The sequence below is a fragment of the Scatophagus argus genome, chromosome 24 (assembly GCF_020382885.2).
Source record: "Scatophagus argus isolate fScaArg1 chromosome 24, fScaArg1.pri, whole genome shotgun sequence".
NCBI classification, from domain to species: Eukaryota; Metazoa; Chordata; class Actinopteri; family Scatophagidae; genus Scatophagus; species Scatophagus argus.
Genome location: NC_058516.1, coordinates 7,084,853 through 7,112,659, shown reverse-complemented (window position 1 = coordinate 7,112,659; position 27,807 = coordinate 7,084,853). Strand labels below are relative to the sequence as shown.

The 27,807-nt window shown below is 43.3% G+C and overlaps 1 protein-coding gene across 1 annotated transcript; it reads left to right on the top strand.

Annotated features, from left to right (window-relative positions):
* The first annotated feature begins 218 nt into the window (after positions 1-218).
* Positions 219-27,563, top strand: cckbra (cholecystokinin B receptor a). Its single transcript, XM_046382686.1, has 5 exons — positions 219-643; positions 10,773-11,021; positions 18,738-18,999; positions 25,285-25,412; positions 26,588-27,563. The coding sequence occupies exons 1-5, from the start codon at positions 499-501 to the stop codon at positions 27,163-27,165; spliced, it is 1,362 nt and encodes a 453-aa protein (XP_046238642.1). The 5' UTR covers positions 219-498; the 3' UTR covers positions 27,166-27,563.
* The last annotated feature ends 244 nt before the right edge of the window (positions 27,564-27,807 follow it).

The following is a 27,807-nucleotide window of genomic DNA, read 5'->3' as shown; positions in this document are numbered from 1 at the left end:
GAGAGGCGCCAACCCACCTTAATGAAGCCAATGTACTGCTTTGTACAGTGACAGTCGTGAGTTGAATGGAGAGGGAGGGAGGGTGTGAGTGTATGTGTGAAAGAGAGAGACCGAGAGAGAGAGAGACAGAGAGAGACAGGGACAGAGAGAGACAGGGACAGAGAGAGACAGGGACAGAGAGAGAGAGCTCCTCAGTTGCCTTAGCAGCGCAGCTTCATTCCTTCACAGTCGGACTCGAGTCCGCTGCTGTGAGCGCTGCGCTTCACGGGGTTTCCCTCACGACTCCACGCTAATTAACCTGTCACTGTCCGCTTATCCTTCTCTCTTTTTAGGGTGGTAGATTTGTTTTTTTTTTTAATTACTCAACTCCAGTCTGGGCTTTTCCCAAGTTTTCCTGAACGCTCCTTCTCCGGCTGTTATGAGGAAAACAGGCGACGGCTGCAAGTTGATTCTCCAGTTTTAAGACGTGCAGGTGAAGCCCAATAACGCACACAGAGGATGGCTCTGCAGGCGGGGAATGGCAGTGTGCTGGAGGTGTCGGCGGGCTGTGTGGAGCAGGGGAACCTCAGCGTGGAAGTTAGCGGCTATAACATGAGCTGCGCGAACAGCTCCGTCCTCCCCAGACCGGCTGTCAGAGTCAGAGGTAAGATTTCATCTCTTCTGCCTCTCATGAATCACCCGAGCTGAGTGTTGAACTACACTGTATTTAAGCTTCAGATGCAAGTGGCTCTATCAGGCAAAAGGCAACATCTGGCCCCAAACAGATGGGTGAACCAGGTCTTACACCTTCTTTTGTTAAACTAATCTGATGTGTGTCTTTTATTGTCTAATGGAACTATTTTTTATTCTTATCCTCACAATAAAACCCCAAACAAGTTCATGCCCGATCTTTTGTTGCAAAGTAAAAGCACCATCTCATTGTAGAAAAATGGAGCTTGATTGTGTTGTTTGCTTCTAATTACTGCCACCTATGACTGATCACCTGCTTAAAAATGTAATTTGATTTACTGGTTGCACTTTTGCCTTGTCATTTTTCCACTCCCTGTCTGATCGCTGTGTTTACTGCAAAATGCTTTTCAGTCAAGAGTTGTGTTCAGATCAAGCTCCTCATATGCAATCAGTCACCAAAGCAGCCTGATTCACTGCTGCTTCTCTCTCAGTCAGCAATGCCACAGTAATAATGGGCAGGAGTGTGTGTGTGTGTGTGTGTGTGTACAGTGTGTTTTCATTTTTGGATGTTTGTTTTTCCTCACTTAATAATTCTCAAAACGCTGACTGTCCAATGAGGAGATTAAGCCCCAGAGGAGATAAGGCCCCCCACCACTCAAGCTGTGGCTTCTATCAAGACATCAGTGGAAAATAATGGCTGTCCGGGTAATGAGGTCTGAACGTCAGAGGAAGAGTTCTTTAATTCTTTTCTCCCCCTGCTACTGCTGCAGTATCGTGAAAATTTCAGCCCCCCCCCCACCCCCACTAAATAATTCACATCAGTTCCTTGTGCTGTGCTGCATTACTTTTATTGACCTTATACGGGAGGCGCGCCGGAGCATCAGCAGCGTCGGCTCAACTACCCGGAGAGCAATCAAATTCTGCTGGGTGTGTTTGACCAGGAGATGTGTCCTGTAGACAGATTGCCGCCTCCGTCTCACTCCCTCTCTCACGCGCTTGTGAGGTGACAACCTTTCAAACAAGTCTTCCTTTTATTTATCTTAATATTTGGTGGGCCTGTTCCTCCCCCGCTGTCTCCCTATAGGCCAAGGGGGAGAGATGAAGCCTGATTATGGAGCTGCATTCCTGCTCTCAGAGGTGTTACTCCAGTGCTGGGACAGGAAATTAAAGCCTCACCTTCCACTGGTGGAAAAACCGCCATCCGATTCTTTTAACTGGACATTTTGTCCTTCATTTGCGAAAGGGCTGAGCTTCTAATGTGGTGAAAAATGCTGCTTTCTGGTCTGAATCTGGGGAAAAGTTTTCTTTTGTGCAATTATGTGCATAAACAGTCAAAGAAACCTCAAGAAGGTGGAACCAGCGAATGTTTGTCGATGACAGAAATGATGAATTCATAATTAAAATAGCTGAAGAAACAATAACAGCAGTTTATTCAGAATAGGTCCAAGAAATTCAAGGAAATGTATGTGTGGGCCAGAGCCCTGCATAAAGCAGCAAAGCAATGAGAGTTCAGATGAAAAATGACAGAGAGAAAGGAGGTATTTAATATTTATTTTATTTTTTATTTTATTTTAATTTAAGTAGTTATTTTCAGTGTCAATGACTCTGCACATTTTTTCTTAATTATGTCAAGACAACCAGTAAATGTTCATGTCTGAGAAGCTGGAACTGGAACTTAATTTTAAAACGAGTGCATCAAAAGGGACAGAGGACAGATGAGACAGATGTGCTTCACGGGATGAGCTGCCCTCAACACTTGAACCCTGCTCTGTGATTGTCTTTCAAACGTTTTCTGGCTTATGGGTGGAGATACTAAGTTCAGGACTATATGTCACCCGTGTCACACAGCTCTTATCTGCAGCCAGCCTCACACAGCTCATCATATTTCAAACAGTTCCTGTGCAGTATAGGCTGCTCCATTACACTGCTGCCCCTCCTTTTGCCAGAATTGTTTTGCTTTCCTTCCTCTTTTACTTACTATAGAGGTTTTCAAACTGCGAGGCGTGCCCCTTTAGGGAGTCGTGGGAGAGACCAGGACCTTAGAGGGAGAGATGTGAAATGTAGATACTGTGTGAAGTGACACAAACGTGAACACACAGGTGATCTGAAAACAGCAGAAAATTAGTTATTGGAAGTTTGGCCTGCTAATTTGGTCCACTCAGCGATAAGCGGAGCAGTTGGAGCCACAGCAGTGGCTGTGACACACAGCTCGTGGAAGCAATTAAGGAGCTTTAACATCAGATGTGCAGCAATTTGTATCAATTACCACACTCATACTTCACACAAACAGATGCATGTATTTTTAGATTCACTGTGACTTACATGTTCAGGGGATAACAATATCTCAGATGTCCGTCGTGAATAAACACCAATACACCTGCAAGGAAAGATGCACCTGCATAAATCCAGAACTTGCCTAAGAATAATCATATTTTTAGTATTCCAGTCATAGTTGTTTGTACACCCATGGCCACACCGCAAACATAGACTGGTAAAAACTAATTTGGCAAACCTCAATTTGCAAAAAGCCATAAACATCATTATATCCCTTGGGATCTGTGTTGACATGTTAACTCAGGAGACAATGACTGTTTTCTTCCACTGCTTGTCTGCAGTGTTTGCTGTTATAACTGGAGGAGCAGCTGTAAAACTCCCACAGCACTAAAGCCAAACAGCACCTGACACACATCACATTATAGTAATCAGCGGAGAGCAGTTCGGTTCAGACAGGGCTCTGCTCATGTGGAACAACATCTGTAGCTGCACCTTGGCTCGGCCCGGACACTCTCTGTTCCCTGCTGATTCAAAGTGACACTTTGCTGAGCTCACTCTGTCCTTTTGAGCGCATGTGAGACAAGTTATCATGAAGTGGATCTCATCAGCATTAAATGAACACTGTTTCATTGTTCAGGGGGGAACCAACGAGTTGCTCGGGGTAAAAGGAAAAAGACTTATTACTGCAGTGGGCGACGGCTCGGGAAGTTTCTAATAACCAATTTCTGCGGCGAGGTGTCTTGTTGAAGAAATTAGCATCTCTTTCCCTTTGGGTTTGTACACGCTGATGTAGGATGTCATAACATGATCACAGTAATCAGAACAAATAATTGGAAATATTTGCAGCGACCTGGTGAGTCGAAACAGAAAGTGCACACACACACACACACACACACACACTGCAGGCACTGAAGTATTTGGAAGGATCCTCCTTCCTGATAATGAGCTGCTGCCTCTTGTGCACAATCCCAGAGCTTAAAATACTTTCTGTGTCCATATATATTTTGTAGAGAAGATCAATATTAGAGTCTTTATATGCATTTACCTCATCAGTTCACCCTGTGAATATATCACAGCCCCAGAGAGCTGGACAATGTGACAGCACAAAGATCCCATCAGATGCAGCACTTCCCCATATTGAGCTGTAATGCCCTCTGTGTGCACACTGGCTTCATTAACTCACAGGACTGGAGCTTTATGGGGTTATCTGGTATCACTTAGAGTTAATTTCACTGCCAGTTAGTCCTTAGTCATGTGACTCTCCAGTGCAGGATAAGTAACAAAGCAAAAGCAGCCTTACTTTATGGGGCTCTCAACCCCTGTGCAATCATACATTACAAGGAAGTTGATCGATTCTGATCGATTTATGAGCTGTACTTTTTTTTAAATGTTAGTCTGAATCTCACAAAGTTTAAGGTCTCTACAGTCCTGTGACAGTCCAGTCAATAATTTCACTGCATCGTGTCCACTGTGGAATCACTGGTGCGTCACCGCTGGTTTTGTTTACCCAGTGATTTATGGCGAACACCTCGGCTGAATGTTTAATTCGGTCAGGGAATCCCTTAAGATGCAGCTCTTCTAATAGGTATGAGGTGCTGGTTTCAATGAGGCTGAACTGAATGAGGAAAATCCCATTTCATCAGTTTCAGCAAGTTATGTTCAGAATAGCTAATTTCACTTATTTTAATGACAAATATTGCTACTCCATTATTCATATCATGATTTGTTTGGGAGGGCGTTGGCCTTGCTTTAGAGCCTGTCAAACTCGACGAGGTGGTTGTCTTGAGGCAAGGAAAGTTTATTCAAACAGAACTTCATGAAACAGAAATTATTTTACAGGAAGCATAAAAGGAAAAAGGGACATGGAAAAGGACAAATTCAAAGAAATATTTAGATATTATGCAAGAGCAAGCTCAGTAATATTCAATTTATCTCCTTAATTAAAACTCCTCAGTTAATCTTATTGCTATGCAGCCATTTCTGTTTGACACTGAGGCATCTCAAAGGCTGTACTACAGTAACTGATATGCACATTCATTGGGAACATGGACTCCGTGGGGAAATATTTAACAGTTTGCAGCCAGCACGTCCATTGAACATTGGCAGACATCTGTTGGCTTCCTGTCGTTGTGTTTGCAGAGGCAGCAGAATGGACTGGGATTTACTGAATTTGTCACCCTCAGGAGAGGCTGCCGCAGAGTCGCTCTGCCTTCGTTTGTCTGCTAAATGCCTTGCTTAAAATAGACATGAACTCACACCTACTGTACATGTGCCATCAGGCTGATTGTCCCATCCTGCCCAGTATCTTCTCAGGTTTGTTTCATTGCGATGAATATTTCCTGTTATCTGTCTCATGGCTTGTTTCTCTGCATGATTTCCATTTAAAATGTGCTCTTTAGTGCATCTTAAAATATGTTGATGAGGTGGAGAAAGCAACTGTGCATGTCTGACGAGGCCTCGGGGGTAATTGAATATGTGCTGAGCTTGTTCATACGTGACAAACGAGCTCTCTCCAACTTTCAAAAATTTCAAGTTAATGTAGGATCAATACTAGTTTCTCACGGGATGGCACGGTGGAAACTAATTGAGTTTAATTGTGCTGACGGTAACAGCAACTCGCCTCATTACTGGGATAAAATGCAATATGGAGATCAGCTCCTGCACACTGAGCACTCTGCTCAAGTGTCATCAAACGATTCATTTTCTGCGACTTTGTCAAGACCCAGTAATGTGATGTGCAGCTAAAAAGACCAATAAGTTAAATCTGTAATTAATCAGAATGATTTTTGCATTAATTTATAACCCTTACAGTCCACAGGAGCAGTTTTATCCCATCAGACAAGTCAAAAAGGGATCCACATATCTGACACAAGGTGAAATCAGTCTTGGTGTTCAGTGTTTCTCCTCTGTGATTGGACTGAACATGGAGAGGAGGTCAAAAGCGAGCCGCCCTGATCCCCATCTTTTGATTGATTCTGTTAGGATACAAGACGTGCGGTGAACTCTCCGGAGTTACCGTCACGATTTGAAAAGAGGCAGCGTCTGATTAGCTGTGACAACCAGCAGAAGAATGACAGTGATTAAAGCCAGAGCTGGTAAGTGCTCTGTGATGTAAGGCAGTGGTTTATTGGCAGCGTGGACACAAATTGGGCATTTGAAGCAGACTTCCACTCTGAGGAAACATTCATACTGAGCATGTCTGTAGTGGTTTATTCACAATTTGGAGTGTTTACTAGGAAAGACTCCAAAACACAACCATTAATGGTTATAAGCAAACAAATGTTTATATGTAATAATCAGCAGATCCTTGAGCTTGGAAGGTCTGTCAGAGAAAAGGGAATCAATGTCAAAACACAGTCCGGTCTGACTTGAATTCAGCCAGTCTTTTCCTGTGTAGCAGATGAACACCATAGAAGGCAAATTACAGCAGAGGACTCAAACAAGCTCATTAGTCTTAACTAAAGTTAGAAGAGACTGATTTGTTTTTATTCACCTTCAGATCAGACAGGACAATGTGGTCTTTACGCTGTGTTAATATGGCTGAAGCAAATGTAAGAATGCAGTGAAGTTACTTTATTGGACCTCTTATAAGGACCAAGATTGTCTATCAGTGTTACCATTTGTCTGCTGTCACTCACAGCTGATATTGTCCTTCATGTGGGAAGATGATTGAGGACACAGAAAAGTCAATCAGAGATAAAGTTGTTCCTCAAAACCGACTCTTTGTAATCAACATGAAAATGTACTTTTCATTAAATTGGAAACGTCTGAACAGAGTAGCACTCTGGGAATGTAATTACACTGGACTGAGTTATAGAATATTACAGCTGTCAGAATTCATCATTTAAGAGCCTCTGATGTGTTATTTCAGCAGTTTTTTGGAGTTACATTCATAATTATAGGTGAAAATAAAAATTCAAATTCAAAATGTCTTCCTCTCGCTCACCACCTGTTAAAGTGAAGGTACATGCTTGAGAGGAAAAAGGGAAGTACGGCTCACATGCAGTAGCATTCACTGATGGAGGTTCATTCATGGCTTAAGGTTCAGGAGCCTTCAATGGCATCTCATGGTGTTCATCAGCAGATGATGACGGTGGTGTATGATTCACATCCAATGCCAAAGACCGTCCTTGAGCGGAGAAACAAGTGATCCATGAGAGGGATTTTTTTGTGTTTGTGTATACGTTTGCCAGTTTCTTTCTATGTTTTCTGACCTTGTGAATGTGTTGGTTGGAAAAAACAAACAATCTGAAGACATCACCTTGGTAGTTTGTAACGGTCATTCAATCAGTTAATTAAAAAAAAAAACACTCAGCAAATGAATCAATGAGAAAGTGACAGTTTTGCAGAGTGCACCTTTAACGGCGCTCAAGAACAAGGGAACTAGTTGCTGACTCTTGCAAGTTCAGGACTCATTTCCTGACCCATGTCTGCTGCTTCTCAGCCTCATCTCTGAAGGGATTTCGGCTCACTTATAATTAGGAGTAACTGACAGAGCTGAGAGTCATTTCTAACATTTCATCATCTTACATGATGCTATGAAACACAGCCTCATGGAGAAGTTTTGATTAAAAGGGTGGTTCAGGACTGTGCATTTTTTTTTTTGCATCTCCGTCCATCACCTCTAAGATGATTACTGCTCATTATTAAAATGTACTCGTGTATCTGACAGAGATTCGGCTCCCTCACAGAAAGGACTCCTCTTACTCCACATTCCTCAATAAATGACTTTCAAGTGTGCCTATGATTTCATGCAAATCCTCTCTTAAAGATAAGAGGAAGTGAAGTCATGAAACTTTAATCAATTAATGATCCTTGCAGGGAAACATAATCCCAGTTTACACAGCAGCAGTCATAGAATACACAGTGCAATATGAACAGAGGTTAGACAAAGAGACATAACCCTAGCAGAAGCTCAGAAGCTCCAGCGGTCAGTCAGGCCTGGCTCATGGCTAAAACGTTCCACGCCAACAACTCCTGCCGCATAGCAGGATCTCCGAGGTGAATGCCGCCCTTTTATCTGTGATGTATTTATAGATGACTGTGGATTTGAACACAGCTGCCACGCTTGAGGGAGTAAAAGAAAAACCGAAGTGAATTGTCCTGCAGTCGTTAGGCTCAGGGGAGCCAACGCACCACTGGTGCTCAATGAATAGATAATTCCATTTTCGCTTGGCTGGATCACACAAAACTCTAACACAATAGAAGCTGCTGAGCCAATGGGGGCTCCCCGCTTGGTGTTTCTGCAGGACATCTCATAAGTTTGTGCTGATTATGCAGATCTCACATAATGCTGTCGTGTGTCTCATGGCAAACTTGCAACCTGCTTTCTTCCTGCGACTGAGACGGGTGTCGATGTTGCTTGTTTCATCAGCTGAAGTGTCAGTCTTCAGCTGATGAAACTGTGCTCTCAAAGCCATCAGAGGATTTTTCTTATCAAAAGAATAATTCATTTTTTGCAGCTGAGGGCAAGTGGCGCTCTCAGGTGGCACAGGTGATTAGCATGCGTCCTGCAGTGTCCCGCGTTCAAATCCGCACCTCGTCGACTTTTATCTGTGCTGACTTGTTCCTCTGCCAATTGCCTGATTAATGCAAAACTTAAACTTGATATTGGCTGTGGCCTTAGATTTCCTCAACATTTTCTATTCACTGTATTTCAGACATAATGTTTGGGGCAGCATGAAGCCATTACCAGGTGTTTAAAACGGCAAATAGAAAATCTTAATAGTTTCTTTATTTCTAAGAAAAATGCATGTTAATCAACAATGGTGTAAATGTACCTGTTGGCTAACTTCCAAACGCAGTCCCTTTGGCAAGATACCCTAAAGCAGGGTGAGAAGTGCAAACCAAGCATAGAGAGATGATGAAACTACAGCTTTGGTCACAGGTCACAGCAGGATAATCATGCACTGAAGTGGTAAAATCTCGCTCCACAGACACACAGGTAACAAAGCGTCATAAAGTCAGCCATCTGACTCACTCAGCCAGTCAGCTTAGCTTAGCATAAACAGCATAAATATTTGTTCCATTATTTGATATTTGATCATTATATCTAATTATGAAGCATGTCAGTATTGTGTTGTACCAGCGACATTAGAGAGTAGCGTATACAGGCAAGCACTTTCTGTAATACTACAACTCATTTAGCCATCGCATCATTAACATGCCATGTCTTTGTTTTGAGCCTCACTGTGGCACAGCAATGCAATTTAAACCCCACATATGAGCAATAACCATCTGAACATGGTCTGTTCACATCTGTTTATGTCCTGCTTCCTCTCCTCATGAAGTGTGTGTGTGTGAGAGAGAGAGAGAGAGTGTGCGTGCCTTCAAGGTGATGCGTGGTGCTCTGTCTGCAGGCTCTGCTGTAGACCTTTAGACTTTAGTCCCATGTCGCTGTCTTTAATCAGAGGACTCAGCGCAGCACATGGCCTGCCCCGACCTTGTCCTGTTGGATCCCCTCGTTCTCAGACAGACTCGCTGTGACAGGCCGGTGTGAGTGAAGAGAGCATCCCAAAAACCCTCTGGCTAAGCCGTCCTGCTCCCACTGATGCTCAGCTGCATGGCATGCAGCGCTGAGAGAAGGAAAACATATGAAACACACTCATTTTGGAAGGCTGATTTCAGTTTTCTTTGTGATAGTCCTGCATAGTGAGGTGTTAGGATTCAAAGCTGAGTAGTAACAAACTGTGCATTGCTCAGCTGCTGTTTGTGACTTTGATGGACCAATGGAACACAGAAGTGAAAAAGGCACCTCACCCCAAGAATATTTTTGTTTTCCGTGGTTGTTTCATGCCTCTTAGCAGTTGTTTTTCCATGCCCTTCTAGTTGTTTTGCATGTTTTCGTAGTCATTTGATTGCCTTTCCAAAAAGTAATGTCAACAGTCACTTCATCAGAGGCCCCGGTACGTGGATCCCAGCCCAGTGCCCCCTCAGTCCACTCAGTAATCCATTCATGATGTTAAAAACACCATCTATCACCTATGACTATTTTAGAGACCTGGCCAATCAGATTCCATGCCACTGCCCGTCCTGTTGCTTTGATTTGTATTTCAGTCATTGAACGGGTTACTGAATGACACCAGAAAACACAAACAGTAACCAAGGAAAAGATGTTAATGAGGCAAATATGCACTGTTTAATTTTTATCTTGTTTTTCCCGTTTGTCCTATATTCCCAGGTTGGCATGTCTGTTCAGCACTGATGATGTTGTTTGTCTTTATCTCTTTCAGTGTTATTGCCTGAGAATTGGCTCACAGGGCGAGCAATAAAATATTGACACTGGCACAATTTAAAATGTTGATTATGCGAAGTTATTCTGTCTTGGAATAGAGTTTGGTGTTGTTTATGTGCCTGGAGTCTTATTTCCCAAGTGAACAACCTGTGACAGTCTGTTCTCCTCACGTATTGACGTTATTTTGTTTTCTCACACTTTTTTATTCTTATTTTATTATTAATGTGTCATTTAATACATGGTTCGCTCTAGTGATGACAAGAAAAAAAACGCTGCATGTCAATGAAGATAATGTCTTCCCCCTCTGCTGCCTATTTTATTCGTTCTTTCACTTCTTTTTTGTTTATAGCCGTTCCCAACAACATTAAATACTTGGTAGTCTTTCAAGAAGAAATACCCACATGAACACACTGAGAGGCTTTGATAAAAGACATTAATATTTTCTATCATAATCATTCAGTTTGTTCAGTCAATTCAAAGCTGTGTAATTCACTTGTGCAAATGTGTTGCTTTCCTTTTATTGATCAGCTGAACTGTGCAAAATGAAACAAAAAACAAGTTCTCATAAAAGATGTCGTCTCTCTCTCTCTGTCAGAGATGGACTCGCTGCGCATCCTGCTCTACTCGCTCATCTTCCTGCTGAGCGTCTTCGGCAACCTGCTGATCATCGTGGTCCTGGTGCTGAACAAACGCATGCGGACCGTCACCAACTGCTTCCTGCTGTCGCTGGCGGTCAGTGACCTCATGATGGCCATCTTCTGCATGCCCTTCACGCTCATCCCCAACATCCTGGAGGACTTCATCTTCGGAGGTGCTATGTGCAAGACTGTGTCCTACTTTATGGGTGAGGATCAAACTGCTCCATTTCCTGTATTATTTTAAATAAGGGATTGACTGGTGTGGTGTTTCAAATGTGAGCAGCGAATTTAGGAAGCCATAAATCTTTGCATTTGGCAGAGTAATCACCAAGGGCTGATCAATAAAACCATTTCGTGTTTTGGGGCAATAAATTGTGACTTATTGCACTGTTATTGATTCAGCTATCTGTGGCAGTCACAGAGCACATTTTTAATCACCTTTGCTCTGGTTTCCACATTGAAGATAAACTGTCTAACCAAGATATTTTTGTGTCCACCTCATGTTTTGTTGAGATGCTCTGCACACAGATGTTGTCTTTTAACTTTCTGTCATGCCGTAAAACCTCTTCCTAATTGCTGATTTGCATTCCCAGCTTTGAGAAATGTAAAGTCCACCATGTGGTGCTCACTATGCACAACAAGAAGTCGTGAAAAAAGTAGGAATGGAACAAACAAATTGCTTAACCAGTTTAAGTGTCGCAGTTTGGAGACAAACACCAACATTGTCTCGCGTAAGCAGTAATTTCTTCTCCATTTAATGTTTAAATTACATGCTCTTTCTGGGCCCATTATTTCCAAACTCATACACAAGCTGCAGTCACACCAGCTGACAGTAACAAGAGAGAGATCAAATTTATCTCATAATTGTATGCTGGTCATTCAGTGACTGGCTTAATAGTTTTCTTTATCCTAACGTGGAAATCTGACAGTTTTTGTGGCTGGCAGCCGATCAGAAAATGTGCTCCAGCTTAAGAATCCTGCCTGAAAATTGCTCGATATCTAACAAGAGCCAGTCTGGTCAGAGAGGCTTTTCCCTGGGCTTCATTTTGCCTGTTGGAAGGCAACCATCACGCTCAAAGTGCTCGAACAGTCACACGTCTTCAGGAGTGTGACTTAGCGATGAGCTGGCTCCCGTCAGCCCAGAGTCGAGGTGCCACGTGAGGCCTGAGTCAGACTGGAGCGCAAGAGACGGCAAAAAAACTGAGATCCGCTGCAGTACTTCTGTGTCTTCGCTTCACTTTGAGCTCTGAATGGCTGAGAAGAGCTATTGAATGGTGAGGTCCACAATCCTATTATTGTCTCAGAAATGCCATGCACCATCTGTGAGAACAGGCTTGCTGGATCTCCTTTTCAATTACTGGGCTCTCTGAGCTGTGATAAGGAGGAGGAGGGCAGGAGGGCCAGCAGCCTTGGACTTTAAATATAAATCCTTCATTATCTCTTTGTCTTGTGCTTGTCATTTCAGTCAAGGTAAAGGGCTTCCGACCAGTCTAACTGATAATGAATGATGAATCACTTCACCATATGAATACCAAGTGTGAATAATGAGTAGGATTTCCTCCACTGAAAATGTGAGAGATGTTACTCCCTGAGTCAGCTACCTAAAAACTGCAGAAACATTTTATTTTCTCTGCACAGTACACCCAGTGATTAAGAATTAGGAAATGAGGATGGAATTAAAATGATCTCAAACAATGAAAAGTTGAATTCTTCTGCTGGTTTTTAACTATAGTGGATGATAGAAGTCAAAGTTTCCTCCATTTTGGACTCCAAGTCTACTCCAAGGCCAACCTCCAACCATAAAAATGAACTAATTTTGCCATGAAATGTTGCTGCTTTAAATGCCGGTGTGACCAGGTCTTTGTAAGAGTTGCACTCTGAAGGAAACACCTCATGTTTGACGTACAAAATCCTTATCTACTTGACCCGGTTCAGCGGTGCTCCACACTGCCTTCCAGTCACTGGAATCACTTGTGTGAGATCGATGCTGGCATAGAGTGAGATGCTGTTTCTTCAGTCATTCAGTTTGCTTTGGTCCACTTGCAGCATGACATAAATGCATTGCTTCCTCAACAAATGCTTGCAAGGATTCTGCACTCGTCTGTACAGACTGTACTGGGTTTGAGCATAACACCCCCCCCCCCTTGCAAGACCCAACAACCAGTAAAAGAGATTCAGCTGGACTCTTTAATGATGCAGCTGTTTGTAGGCATGTCTTGCAGTCCTTCTGCTGCTCGTTTGAGGAGATGTGTAGTCCCTGTTATTCCGCATATGATTTTTCAGTCGGGGGTTTATGAGTTTTCCTTTTCTGCGTTTGTCTGCCTTCTGTCTGCACTTAAGTCTACCAGCCTCTCGGAGTGTTGAATATTATTCTTTCTACCTCTAAAAAAACTGCGACTGTGTTAGTGTGGAGTACTTTTGGATCATCAGGAGTGTTTTTTAGCAGACTTATAACTTCCACACATCTGGATCTGTGATTTCTGGATCACAGATCTACCTATAAGCAATTAATAAGAAAACATGTCTGCTCATAGAAGGAAGACAGAATCGTTGTCAGTGCAAAATATCTTATCAGTGCTCATTGACGTATACCAACATCTGCATGGAAAGACCCATATCTATCAAACCTCCCCCTGGCGTCTGATCTGACCCTCCCGTGAGCAAGGCCCTCTATCAGCCAAAACCAATCAATACAGAAGATCATTGTGACTGTCTTCACCCATTGATTGTGTGGCAAACCTGCTCGGCAAAGCTCATCTGTTAGCACACGCCCATTAGACATATAATCCACCATCCATCCTCCTATTCGCCTATTCGTCTCTGCATCCATCCATCTGCCCGTAGCTCTATAATCATGTGAATCATAGCCGCTGTGCTGTTTGGGTGGCAGTTATGAGATCGATGTTGTAATAATGCGGGTGTGTGCTTTTGTGTATGTGTGCAGTCTTCAATCACACTTATGCATCCATGTTTGTGTTTTTGTTGCTGGTCCTATGATGCAATTACCAACCAACTTACCCACTCGGTCTCTCAGTCCAGCCTCCCTCCCCCCACCCACCACCACTCGAGGTTCAGTTTGCATAATGTATTAGAATTTGTGTTTCCGCCGCTTGCAGCAAACTTTTGCAGAACTGACTGCAGGGGCGTCCAGCATCTACGACAGATTAATTGCATTTGTAAAGTTTTTAAAGCCTGTAGTCTTCAGGGCAAAACTCAACTGAACACTCAGAGAATTAGGCGAGGAAAGTAAATCTCCTCTCCCAGGTTGAGGTGCGCTGAGAGACCCTCGACTCCAAACTTCACAGATTCACTCAAAGAGCCAGTCATCAAGCAGCCTACTGTGAGTGTTCGCCCGTCTCACGTTTAATGAACAAGAAAAAGGATTAGAGCTTCTTCCTCCTTTCTTTTTCATCCCGAGAAGAGAAGATTCAGCACAGGGGGAAAATGTGAGCATTTAGTTGGTTAGTTGAGTGGTAATTAGCTTGGCAGCACGTTGTCCGAAATCACCTCTCCTCAGACATTAGCCTCTCAGTACTGCCAGGCGTCAGGGAGGGGAGCTTTGATCAGCTCAGTTGTCTGAAAACACAACTCCAATGAGCTGTGCAGCAATAACTGAAACACAAAGGGGAAAAGTCTGCTCTAATATTATCTCTAATATAGCAGCACATATTGTCTCCTAGACATTACATGTATATACAACCAATTTGCAATAACAAATGTGTTTTGAGGGAAGCGTAGTTTTCTATGAGCGTAATGAGGAAATGATAAACATATATATATCAGAAAAATGCCCACTGACAACATATTTGATTTGTTTTATGTTCATATTTTAGACACTATCCACTCATAATGACTACAGCATTACTGAACCTTGTTATACATGATACATGTGAGACTTTTTTTTATCTTTCCCTAATCCCTAACGAAAGGACCGTTGTTGCCTAAACTTAAAATTGTTTTCTGGATGTGAACCCTGGATTCTGCACTTTTCACCCCCGCCCTTCACCCTGAGCTCATCCCTGTGATTCCAGCGTGTTTTACTTCACTTGAACCAACATCTGTCAACATAATCGAGGCAACAATTCCTCCATAATTTAAATTTGTGATATTTACAGGAAACATCTGAACAGGGTTGATCAACCGCAGTAATTAGGTAATTAGAAAAATGATCCACTATTGCTTAAAGCACTTACAGTATTAATGCATGTTACAGTATAACGGATGTGCAGCTGCTTTAGTGTATTTTAAAGTGCGTTGTACTGACCAAGTGGCTTCACGGTATCGCTGATCTCAGGTCAGTGTTGGCCTCCCCCGGCAGTTTTAAAACAGATGGTAAAGCGGACCTGGACTGAAATGTTGAAAGAGCTGATGAATTTGGGCCTGGTGCTCCTGGACAAGAAGCACATCACTCTGCTCTGGGTTTGTTCGAGCTGTCTGCGAATCTGCATCTGGGTCATCAATCCAAATCTCCGGAGTATCAGTGCTATACATCACCTGGAAGTGCACTTCCTTTCAGTATGAATCTGCACAGCCACCAAGCTATCAGTCTTTATCAGTGTAGCATTTGAAAACATCACTCATTTGAAAACCCGTGGCTCTATTTCACACAGGCTTCACCTTCTAATGGGGCTGTGTGGGCCGAGCTACTCATCCTCATGTATCCATGCACTGAAAAGTGCATATAAGTATGTGTTCTGTCAAATACAAAGAGCCCCAAAGTCTGCCTTGTGAAGGCTGGCATCGTAAGAACACAATATAGCCTCTTCGTGCAGTATTTATGATGGCGGGTGGTGAAGATGATTGTGCCATTCCTTCATCTCCGTTTCTAAAACACGCCTCACTGATAAGGCAAAGTGCTCCTTCCTAGAGGCTTGCAAAATCACTTCATAAAAGATGACTTTTTAAATGTATTTGATTTTGAGTGCCACAAATTAACATGTTATATCTCAATCAGGGATGCTCCTAGCATCTAATTTCCCAGACATTTAAACAGCAAGTTAATAGGATGGAAGTTAATCGCTGCAGTTTTTGTACGGTTGTAACGTGTCAGTGCGTAATGTGTTAACTAATGAACTTCAGTGCTGCTGGTGCACAGATTTCATTACCTCTGGGCAAAGCCAGGCCAACCGTTTCCCCCTGCTGCCAGTCTTTATGCTAAGCTAACCGTCTTGTGGCTGATGCGGACATGAAAGTGTTGTAGACCTTCTCATCTAAGTCCCCACAAGAAAGCATATTTCCCATAAATGTCAGACTCTTCCCACTGAATTTTATTCTATGCAAATGCCTTGAATAGTGATTCTTGTATTCACCTGCATTTTATACAAAGTTGTTTTTGCTGCTTCCTTCTTTATGGCCTTAATTTCTTTCTCCTGCTGTGTATCTTTTTGCTTTGTGAATCACTTTACAAAGGTGCCATATAAATAATGCTTCTTTTCTCTTCTTCTGCTCATTACTTTTATTATTCCCTTTGATTATTCCTCCTTGCTATGCTGGAGAAAAGAGAAAGATGGAAATACCTCCTCGTTTCTACAATCAGCTGTGGCCAGGCATGACTGCCTCCAAGCATCAACAAATGAGCACCCCCCTCCTCCTCCCGTGTGTGTGATTTGGTCTTTCACTGTGTCTGTGCTTAGCACTTGAAAAATATGTGTGGGTGTGAGAGACTTATTGTGTGAGACTCTTTACACTGCGCTGTAAAGATCTGCATGTGTTGACTGTGCCACCCACCTCCTTCTGCTGCAGGTGGTTATTCCAGCTGACCGGAAGTGTACAGTGGTGAACAGTCACTGTGGGACTGTGTCGCTGAATGAGGCAGGTTGCTGGGTGTTTCAGCACAGCGCCCTGACATTTTGCGGCTGCACGTAATTTTCTTGATTCAAGACTACTGTAATGTTGCTGTGGATTCAGTAAGTTACACTCTGAGCTGCAACCTGAGCCCTGTTTTTCTTTAGTCTATATTTGCTCATATTCTTCTGAAAATGGGAAACATTACACATTTGCCAAATTAAATATTGAAAGTTCCCTTTTGCAGTTAACTCGTGGAGGTGCAGACAGCTTTGACGACTTAAGGAAAGTGCTGCGGTTATAAGGAGGCTCTTTTTTCTGGAATTATTATTTTATTAGAGTGGACATTAATTGTTGTTGACAGCTGATCGTGTCTGTGTGTTCAGATTTAACCATACCCATCAACCCTGCCTTTCCTCCTGGGTTTCTCCTATATTTTACCCTTCTATCACTGTGCCCTCCTGTTTAAATATTTTCCTGTAAATCCTGAGGATTCAAGGATGGGTGGACTTGAGAAGGATGGAGGATCTGCCAGAAAGGCTCAAAGTTTCCACAAACATCTGACCAAATGGCAGAAGGGTTGCTCCTACTTCATGACAAGCAGTACTGGTCACAGTTATTTTGCTTATTTTCAATTCCCAGTGTTGACAGATATGAATTTATTACGGAGTTATTGATCCAAGAGGGAGACCTATTTTTAATGCAAATTTGATGAAACTACACAAACTAACTTCCTGTTGTTCTTAGAACATGACATGCTGCCGTCTCTTTCATCTCACTCAGCATCTCTGCCTCCGCCCACTGGGAAGACGAGCCTCATCGTGGAGGTGGAGGGCTGTGTCAGTGAACACCGAGCTAAAGTTACTGCATGTAACTATCTTCCTCCATCTGAGTGCATCAGCGGCACAGTGGTTGGGCTTGATGTAGTGTACTGTCTGGTTTCATGACAGCGTAGCAGCAATCAAAAAAATTAGCCTCCTCGCAGAGACCCAAAATGCTTTTAATAATACAGCAGAGTCTCTCTGACTTTTCACGAAGCATGAAAGGCATTCAGACGTCTTTTTCTGACAATTATGTTCTCTTTGTTCCGGAGTATCTGTACAAGTCGGATCCTTTGTTCTGTTAGCGCAGGAATAAGAGGCTCTCGCTTGCTTCTATCAGGCTCCACATCAAATCCCACATCAAATATCCTCACTGTTCTCTTTCTGCTCCAAGTTAAAATCCACACGTTTTTAGGGTTTTAATATATCGCACCCGACAATATACACTAAATCCTGATTTTTCAGCTTCTGATAATGAAGCTTAACTCAGTAGAAGGGAACCAAGATTTTATCATTGCTTTGCAGGTGAGCCCAAAGGCTGATCCTGGAGAGGATCAGTTGTTCTCAGCCGAGGCACAGAGCAGTCCACCACTCATATACTTAATACGGTGCCTGAATATTGAATTGCAGCATGCTTATAGGAGTATGCGTACAGACTTCCTCCCTTGAATGATAATGCAGTGGACAGGATGTGCTCTTGTGTCGTGAAGGAAAAACAAATGGGGATTAATATGAGACAGCAGGACTGTGGATTGAGCTTGTTGTTTCTCATTGTGACAGAGGATCAGTATGGTAAATTTATTCCTTTGTGGGGGGGATCCTTTGTAGCTGCTGGTGACACGCAGGTATGGGTTTGTTAATGCTATTTGTCTCAGCCCAGGCTCACATGCCATGCACTGACGGCGCTTGGCTCCCCCTCTGCAGATTGTGCATATTCATATATGCAAATACAACTTGGCCTTGAATTGTCTCTCAAGGATCTAATACTGTGGACACCCCACAGAGACACTGTCCTCGATCACAGCGGTTATAGCACTGTTGAGAGACGGTGGATTATGTCCCAGTGTTGTCCTTGCTTTTAAGCATACATGTCTTGTATCTTTTTTAGTGTGACTGTGTTTGTAGAGCCCGAGGAGCTTAATTCAGCAGCTGACTATGAAACTAAACTTGGTGGGTATGACTTGGCAACAAAAATGCTTGTTTGAGGTCAGGAAAAGATTGTGGTCACACTTAAAAATAGGTGAACGTTTATCCAAAGGTCTGTGACAAAGCAAGCTCTTTGAATGTTTTCTCGTTGCCCGTCTTTTCTCTCTGCAGGGATCTCTGTCAGCATCTCCACCTTCAGCCTCGTGGCCATCGCCATTGAGAGGTACAGTGCCATCTGCAACCCGCTGAAGTCCCGTTCGTGGCAGACCCGATCCCACGCCTACCGTGTCATCGCTGCCACCTGGGTGGTGTCACTGCTAATCATGGTGCCCTACCCGGTGTTCAGTGTCCTCAGGTCTTTCCCCAAGACCAACGGCACTGTTGGCCACATGTGTCGCCTGGACTGGCCCAGCCCGCAAGCTGAGCAGACCTGGTAAGTTCTGGTGGAGCTACAGCCTGTCAGGGATTGACACATTCTTTACTAGTGTAACTTGAGGCCAGTATGTATATGCTGTTACGATACACAAGTGAAAAAGTGAAAACATCCTCAGTCATTCATCAGCTCATGAAACATTTCTCTGATCTGACTTTAATAATGGACAGAAAAACCATCTGTCAAGCATGACTCGCAGGATAATGAGGCTTGTTAAGCTATTTTAAAGCGATGACAGCTGCCATTCCGTTGGACCAACTCAGCGGGAAACTTATATGAAAGATTTCACATGGCAGTAATTTGACGGTGAAGTGAGTAAAAGATGAATTGACTGACTCACTTAGTAAATTTAACACAAGCTGCTTGATTTTGGTTCCAACAATAATTCACTCAAAGGCTACCGGCACCTGCTGGCAACTTGTAAGGTGAAATGTTTTCTTGAGTGTTATTTCAGTGCATGAAGCCTCCAGTGCTTAAGTTTCATCTTTATTTTGTTTCCTGAGGGCAGTTGATTTTACAGCAGGTCATTGCACAATACCTAAACAAACACAGACATACAGTGCAGTGTGGAAGGGGGGCTGTATTCAGAAGAGAGATGGCTGCAGGGGGAACAGGGGGGAATCTGAACCGAGAGCTACAGGGCAAAATCTGAAATTGAGAGTGTAGGGGATGAGTGCTGTCAGATAGGATGGCTTCAGCCTTCCCCCTTACAGGTCTATTAAACAGCATATCATACTCTGCTGTGCTTCCAAGATGTTGCTGCTTCACTGTCCTGGTTTGTGCATTCTTGGATTTGTTACTGAGGGTTCCTGAACCAGATCTTTAAAAAAAAGGATCATGAGGGTCTTGTCAACAATTTCCTAAGGCAGAATGGATGTTGCTGGCCCTTCCTGATCAGTATCTCAGTGCTGAGGGCTGATGCCAGAAATCAAATCCAAATTCAAACAACAGGACCTTGGCTGTTTTCTAACAGAGTCATTAGTACACTTTAAAATGTGTCTGTTGTGTAAACTACAGCAGCTTCTTAGGCCACCTTAGCTTTTTTTTGTTGTTTGTTTAAATATAAGTGAATGGTGCAACACAGCTCATAAGCCACAATAAGCCTCAATAGCGTCCTCCTCCTACACTCTCAAGACTGCTTATTTTTGGTCAACGGCCCAAACTTGCATCTCAGAATTGCCAAAATTAAACTCAAGAAAGACAAATTTGTGTAGAAACGCCACTGCAAGCAAACCCACTGGTGCAGTTCCATTAAAATAAATTGATATTGCTGCTATATTTTGCTTTCTGCAATGCTGCTCTGCCTTTGGTGTGTTTTCTTTCTACCTACCCGGCAAGAAATATGAGCAGGATAAAGGGTGTAGCTAATGACGGAGAGAAGGCTTGGAACTTCTTGTCATTTCAGACTTGAACCCCTGGGCTGAGGCTGTAAAGGTGGCTACAGAGGTCACTGTGTTTTAAAAGGAAAAAGGTCAACAGGTAGCTCCTGTTGAGGCGTAATTAGAGACAGTGTGAAATGGATCAGGGGTCCTATCAAAAAACAGAGGAGCTGGGCCTACAAGTAGAGAATACATCATTAGACAAAGATGCTGTAGATAATGTGTTTCCCCTCAGAATTGATGCTGCGAGGACCATCTTGCTGTCATTTTACATTTCTGTGATCATTTCTCTGCTCCTGACTGTAAGCTGAAAAGGATGGAAGAGGGAAGCTTAGGCAAAATGTCAGGAGAGGAAGGATTACCGCTGCAGCACGAAAGTCATCCATCCATCTGCATGTCCTCTGAGGACCAATAAATGCTGCTTTGTTGTTAAAAAGCACCCCAAGCAGATGAATACACACTTAAGGACAAGATACGTTAGAGCATCTGGGGATATACCACGCAGGGATTTTCATAGATCTGTCCATAAACAACTCTGGCTTCTGCAGGATGGCGTAATTATAACGAGGAAGAAGATGAACATGGCAGCACCTCATATGTGACAGCCTTTTGTGGTCGAACACTCTGAAGGATCCTTTTTTCTCTGACTGTCTATCAAACTGCAAAGCTTCTCTGGGAAAGACGAGGCACTGGGGGACCAGTTAATTAGTCTGCTCACAGAGGAGGAGGAGGAGGAGGAGGAGGAGGAAGAAAGTCTGGGCTCAGATGTCAAAAGTCCAGATGTGTCACAGAGTATGAGATCCTTTCAAGTTTTAATTCACAGTTTCATCTTTACCCATCATGACCGTCTTTTAAATCACAGTGTGGTTAGGGTTTAAAACTCCAATTGAAAGTGGAAAACCGCTTTTCCATCTTTTCTACTGTCTGAAAATGGCACATTTTTTTGCATCTAAGCTGTTCATAGAGTTACTTTAGCATCCATTTTTACACAGAAATCACAGTCTGAGATGATGAATAGATGTTAAAGAGCTATAAAGTGGTCAATTTTGTCAAATCAAAGACACATTTAATGATTTTCTGTTCGTCTAATTTTTCTCACACATGGTGGAGGTGCACTGACGGTTTTATGCAGACTGAGGAAAAGTCATGGCAGCCTAAATGTTCTGGGTGGATGAATAATCACATTCATTGAGGCAAGTCAACACAGCCGTGTCCACCACATCATGTCATTCTGAATGGAAGTTTAGATGCTGGTAGGCTTTCATTTTGGCTTCTGAGTATCTCAACCACATTACATTATCCAGTGTTTAATTGTATTTACAAGTTACAGTGCACACTTAATGCACAAGTGACTAATATGTTTAATAGAAGTCAGCATTAAGAAAGTAAAGACTTGATATCATGATATGAATTTCTTCTTCAACCTCAGAATTAATAAAATTAGTGTTTTGTTTTGTTTTTTTTCTCAGAGTGGTTCACCAGCAAAATGTCACTTGAACAGATCCTTGATCTGGAGCCTGTAGTTCAGCTCTCTGAGGCTTTTTACTTCACTTCCAAATGTCAGGCTGTGAGTCATTACGGCTGCACACATACGTGATCATACTCAGGATCTGGGAAGTACATTTGGTTTCTGAAGTAGCACAATTAACATAACTAAGTTAATACTGTTGTGTTTACATCTTTACCACAGAGGAGTCTGTTACTGATTTGACTAATTACTTATCTTCATATTTGTCACAAGCCTCTGAATCAAGAATGAACCAGTTTTAGGTCGCTCTGACTTCACAAAGCACAATTTTATCTGTAACTCAGGAATTCATGTGCTGACGGGATAAAATGATGAAGTGATAACATTTTATATCCAAAGCATCAAAGTTCAGCTGCAGCGTGACGTGGCAGTGTTCTGCAGAAATACTTTCCTGACCTTCATTCAGCACCATCACTCAGGAACCCAACGGCAGATTGTGACCGTATTTCACATTTGAGCTGAACTGGTCACGCTAATCTTGGCTGTCCACCTTGAAACACATCCACCTTTTAGAATTTGTAGCTTCGTTCATACTTATACATCCAAATTTGAAGATTGGTAGTCAACCCATTAGCTCATTGGCTTTGACGATCATGAAGTTCAGGTGTGTGTCGTTGTTGGGTTAGGGCCAGCCCTGGACCATAAAGTCCACCTTTACAGTTCTGTGGAGGCATACAGCTGCAAGGTGGTAATTTGGGGTTTTATCCAAAATGTTGCAGAGAAGGTAGGAGGACTTTTTCAGTTCTGAGTTGTGCCTCCAGTCTTCCTGAGCAAGAATATAGCGAGACTTTCTGTGGGCTGAAAGGTGAAATGCAGGGCAAAGGACTCTGGTGACACTTGACCGCTGCTTGTTAAGTTTGTTGCTCTGAGCGCATGTGAACATTAAGACGACTTGGCAGAGCGCATAGACATCTTTCATGTAAGAAGACAAATCCGAGATGAAGATTATTACTTCATCAAGAAAGTCAGCCTGAAGTTGTAAAAGGAAGTGTGAGGAGGATCCTCGTGCAAAATGTCGTGTTTTTTGCAGGGGCAATAAGTTACTGGTTATTAATGTTACTGTGCACACAAAGCTCTACATGGCAGGAAGCAGATTCATGTCATGAAGAGGGTGTCTCCCCACCACCAACACATGCATATGTCCTTTGATGATTATTATAAACCCAACACACCTTTCCTGATTGATAGTCATTGATAGTCAGGTGACGTGGAAACAGTCATAAGAGGGAGCTAAATATGAATATTTATCATGTTTTTTCTCTCCTGTGTCCCTCTGCCTCAGCTCCATCCATCTGGGTTTCCCCCATGAGACAAAACAAGCACAGATACCCACCGGCACCTTTTTTTTTGTTTTTTTTTTTTTGTGTGTGTTGTCGCTTATTTTTCGGTGTGTTTCCACTCGCACTCCCGCGTGTTCACTTCCTGACAGCTTTTTTGTCCAACAGATTTTAAGCAGTATCAAACAGCCAGCTGACAAGAGGTTTTGACTGAAGCCCCTTTACTTTAATGAGAAGTGAAAGAGCCGGGGCTGTGCAGAGTTCAGAGGGGAGCCCGAGAAGACATGAGAATATCAGAGAGTGAATGAAACCCGGCCTCCTCCTCCTCCTCCTCCTCCTCCTCCTCCTCCTCTCCGCTGCCGCTTTCATGTGCTGACTGATGTGCAGGGCAGACGTCGGCGGCTGAGAGCAGTGCGCTCTGATTACAACGAATCAAAAGGAAGGTGTGGCAGCGGATGGCAAAGATTTACCATCAAAGTGACATCTGTACAGTTTCTTTGTCGTATTAATTCACAGGTTACTCTTTCTAGTTTCTAGTTCTTTTACAATGATGCGCTTTCGCTCACCTCATTTCATGTGATGGTTTTATTCATTAGATTCACTGATCCAAAGTGGTCTCTTATGCAGCTCTTTGTGCTTTCCAACAAAGCTACACAGCGTTGAAGGTCTCATACGGAACATATGGAGATCCTTATCTGCAGTCTGATACAGATGGAGAGAACCTGGATTTGAGCCCTTTGTGTTTTGCTGTTCAAAAATTCCTTTCTGTCTGTGGTTTGTTTCGCTCACTTCTGTCTTTGATGTATTATCAGTTGAGACACTTGAGAGAGAAAGAGAGAGGGAGAGCCACGATCCTGAATCTTTTCTGGGCAAGACAAATGGAACATTTATGATCAGAAAGCAGCCAGGAGCAGCAGAAAATGTCTGGCAGTTCTCACCTTGCAGGATGTTTTTTTTTTTTTTTTGGTCAAAATCAAATTTCAGAAATGCCCTCTGTTTAAAGCAGTTGTGTGTGTTATATGAAATATCCATGCGTCCATGTGTCAGCTCCTGCCGTATGTGTCAATATGCACTGTGCTGCTGTGTAATCTGTCAGTATGTGATAACAGTTTGAAGGTTGTGTTGAAAACTTGTAGGTTAAAACAGGGTGGCTGCTGCTTTCTTAAAGATTATATTGTCTTCTAATGTCAGCTGCCGAGTTGTCCGGCCGGTCCGACTGGCCCGCTTCATTCTGCAAGCTATGGAGATCTGATGTGTCCTTGCAGCGCATCACGTTTGAGTACAGCGTGCTTTGTTAGATCATACAGTTCATTTCAGAATTTACTTTCTTTTACTCTGCTGGGGCACGTCTGTGTTCTCTTGATAAAATGCTGGATGCACCTTATCTTTCGGCCAACCGTCAGCCGGAGAAGCGCTCTTATTTTTTGTTCAGAAATGTCTGCCTCAATATGTCACCTCTGTACTCACATTTAAAGCCACTGTTGTTCATCAGGGCAGATCCCAGGACTGGCTAACTATTGATACCAGTAAAGACAAATCTTGGGAAGACGACCTTACAGCACTTGAAAGGACATTAAAACTCAACACTCTGATGAAATAAAACTTCCCCCAGGGTACCAGTGGGTGTCTCAGAATGGGGTCCAAACTGACCATAAATGCCTTTGGTGCCACATTCAAGAAAGCAGAAGGAGCTACAAAAAATGAGCTGGAAAAATCACAGTAGAGAAGAATATTAAAGACTGCAGACTGAAGACAACTCAGCAGGGTGCTGAGGTGCCTGGTAGCCTGCAGGGACAAGCTGAACTGGCCCGGGATGCCACAGTGCCTCTTGCCAGACAACATGGGGCTAAAGAGGTCTGGTGGGAGGGGTCAACCATCTGCAAAGCCTCCAGCACAGCTCCAACATGTGCGTGAAGGTGCACGAGGAAAGAAGGCCAGTTTGTTCAAATGACAAGCTACTTTTGCAGCCGCCAGCAAGAGAGTCTGATGTGTATGGTTGGTTTTTGAGGGCTGATTGAGCTCACATTCAGCTGTGACTTTGTCTCTCTCTCTCTGCATGTTGTTTTTACACCTCTCTCTTTCCATTCTGGCTGTTTTTCAGGTATGTGCTGCTGCTGTTCACTCTGTTCTTCATCCCAGGAGTGGTGATGATTATAGCCTACGGTCTGATCTCCAGAGAGCTTTACCGAGGCATGCAGTTTGAGCTGAGCCAAAGCACAGAGACCACCGGTGAGATCCATCATAAATTCAATCCAAACAGCGAAAGGCTTTTTGTTCATATTGATTTAACTTGTACTGTGGATGAAAACGCTTGTTTCACTTTGATAGACCTGTGTGAAGCAGCGGTGAATCACATTAGAAAAGATTTATCAAGTCCGGTGTAAAAATTTAATTCCAGTTAAATACATGCAAGTTTGAATGGATATTTTTTTTTTATGCCCTTTCAAATAGAGACAAACCACCATTATCAGACAACACAGACAAACAGAACTGCAAAGGGAGATTCTTTGTTTTGCCTCAAGCAGAGAATGACATATTTTGTTGCTGCCTACAAGTTCTGCACCTGTTACATCCAAAAATACTTCTCAGTTCTCCTAATACCTACTATACTGTGCCGAGAGTCTCCTTGGCCTTATAGCTGCCATTTCCCATAAAAAAGGAAAAAAAAAGAAAAACATCAGTTAGGCATAGCTGAAAATATGGTCCTTTGAGATGAATTCTAAATTCTGTTGTTACCGTGTGCATCAGCAGCACCAGTTTCCATGGAGTCCGGTGTTGTGTGTGTGTTTGTGGTTCATCATCAAGGCTGATCTGAAATAGCCTTCGGTAACGGCTGCTCATCTATGAGCGTGGTGTTTTATTTCTGTGTGATGCAGCGAAATAATAAACTTCCAGGTGTCAGAAATCGAAACAGATTTTGCCTGTTGTAATCCTTCCTCCTGTTTATACTGACCAGTAACAGATCCCCTCATAATGTGCTCTCAGTGGAAGGGATGCAGGACAAAATCCACACTCCTCACTCTGCACCAGAATGTGTTTGATGAGTTTATCTGAATTAATGTGGGGGTTCAAAAGTCTGAGTCAGACAAATCAAGTCTTTTTGGTGCAAAATTCTCTCTTTGTGTGATTATCTTTCTACTGCAGCTCAACAGAGAAACACAAGTTATCCTTTGTCTAACTGCAACTGTTCAGATAAACTTTTAGACAGCGTTGCACAAAGTCAGGACTGTGAAATTGGTCTCTCATGCATTATTATTTATTTTAATGGTCAATACAAACAAGAGGAATAATTAGCAGCGAGCAGAATCTGACCTGAAAAATGGTAACCTGTCCTTTAAAAGCGTTTACATTGTGTTAAATCCCACCAAAACCCCTCCAACTGTACACTTTTGGACCCTCCACAGGGCAGAAGAACGGTGTAGGAAGGGCTGTCACAGGGTCGAATGATGACGATGACGGCTGCTACATCCAGGTGTCTAAAAAGCCCTCTTCTGCTGTGGAGCTCCCCACCCTCTCTGCCTCGTCTGGTGCCGCCCAGGCCAAAACCGAGCGCGCTCGCAGCAACACCTCGGAGGCCAAGCTGCAGGCCAAGAGGCGAGTCATCCGCATGCTGATGGTGATCGTGGCGCTCTTCTTCATCTGCTGGATGCCCCTGTACTCAGCCAACACCTGGAAGGCCTTTGACCTGAAGTCGGCCTCTAAAGCCCTCTCAGGAGCGCCCATCTCCTTCATCCACCTGCTGTCCTACACCTCGGCCTGCGTCAACCCCATCATTTACTGCTTCATGAACACGCGCTTCCGCAAGGCCCTGCTGTCGACCTTCGCCTGCTGCTACCGCAACCGGCTCTGTCGCCAGTACTGCCGGTGCAGGAGGAGGGATGCGGGAGAAGATGGCATCACTGCCACCTCCATGGCCACGTCGATGGCCACATCCATGTCCAAGTTCAGCTACACCACCGTCAGCACCACCGGCACCTGCTGAGCCGCAAGGAGAGCTGGGTGGTCTCATCAGTGGCTGTCGGGCACCAGTCGCTGTGCGCACCATCTGCTTTTTCAATCTTCTGTTTTTCACTCTTCATCTTAATATGCTATGAGTCATGCACTGAGTAATGTCACTGCCCTCGCTTATAAGGCCTTTTTTAAAGGTCTCCTTCAAATTCCGTGTGCATTAGTTGCAGAATGTGAGTTGGGATTAAGCGCCATTTCAGTTCGATGAAATTTTTTCCTCTCCTGCTTCATCGGCAGCATCCGCTTTGTCGCATCCTGAAGAGAACATCAAGTGCCTGTGCTCTCTGTGTGGCTTCGTTCGGTAGTTTGTCCACTGGCTCAGACGTACATTTTAGTGAGAAACTACATTAAAAATATAAATCTTGTGTACTTGTAAATACTGCCTTCATGTTCTTACTGTACCAAAGGTAAATTTTTGACAGCGACATACTGCTGAACAAAGAGGACTCATTAACTCAGTAATGAACCAGTATGGATGTCAGCTCCTTTTGTGTTTAATGTTGTTCCATCTTCATTCATTCAGGGCATCTCTCTCAAATATCACAGTTAACTCCTAAATTCCTGATATATTTGAACCCCAGGAAATAATCCTGTTTAGACTAGCTTTTTCCAGACG

Coding starts and splice junctions, on each gene's coding strand:
- cckbra (XM_046382686.1), top strand. CDS start 499: ATGGCTCTGCAGGCGGGGAATGGCAGTGTGCTGGAGGTGTCGGCGGGC. Junction 11,022..18,737: donor GACTGTGTCCTACTTTATGG/GTGAGGATCAAA, acceptor TTCTCTCTGCAG/GGATCTCTGTCAGCATCTCC. Junction 19,000..25,284: donor CCGCAAGCTGAGCAGACCTG/GTAAGTTCTGGT, acceptor GCTGTTTTTCAG/GTATGTGCTGCTGCTGTTCA.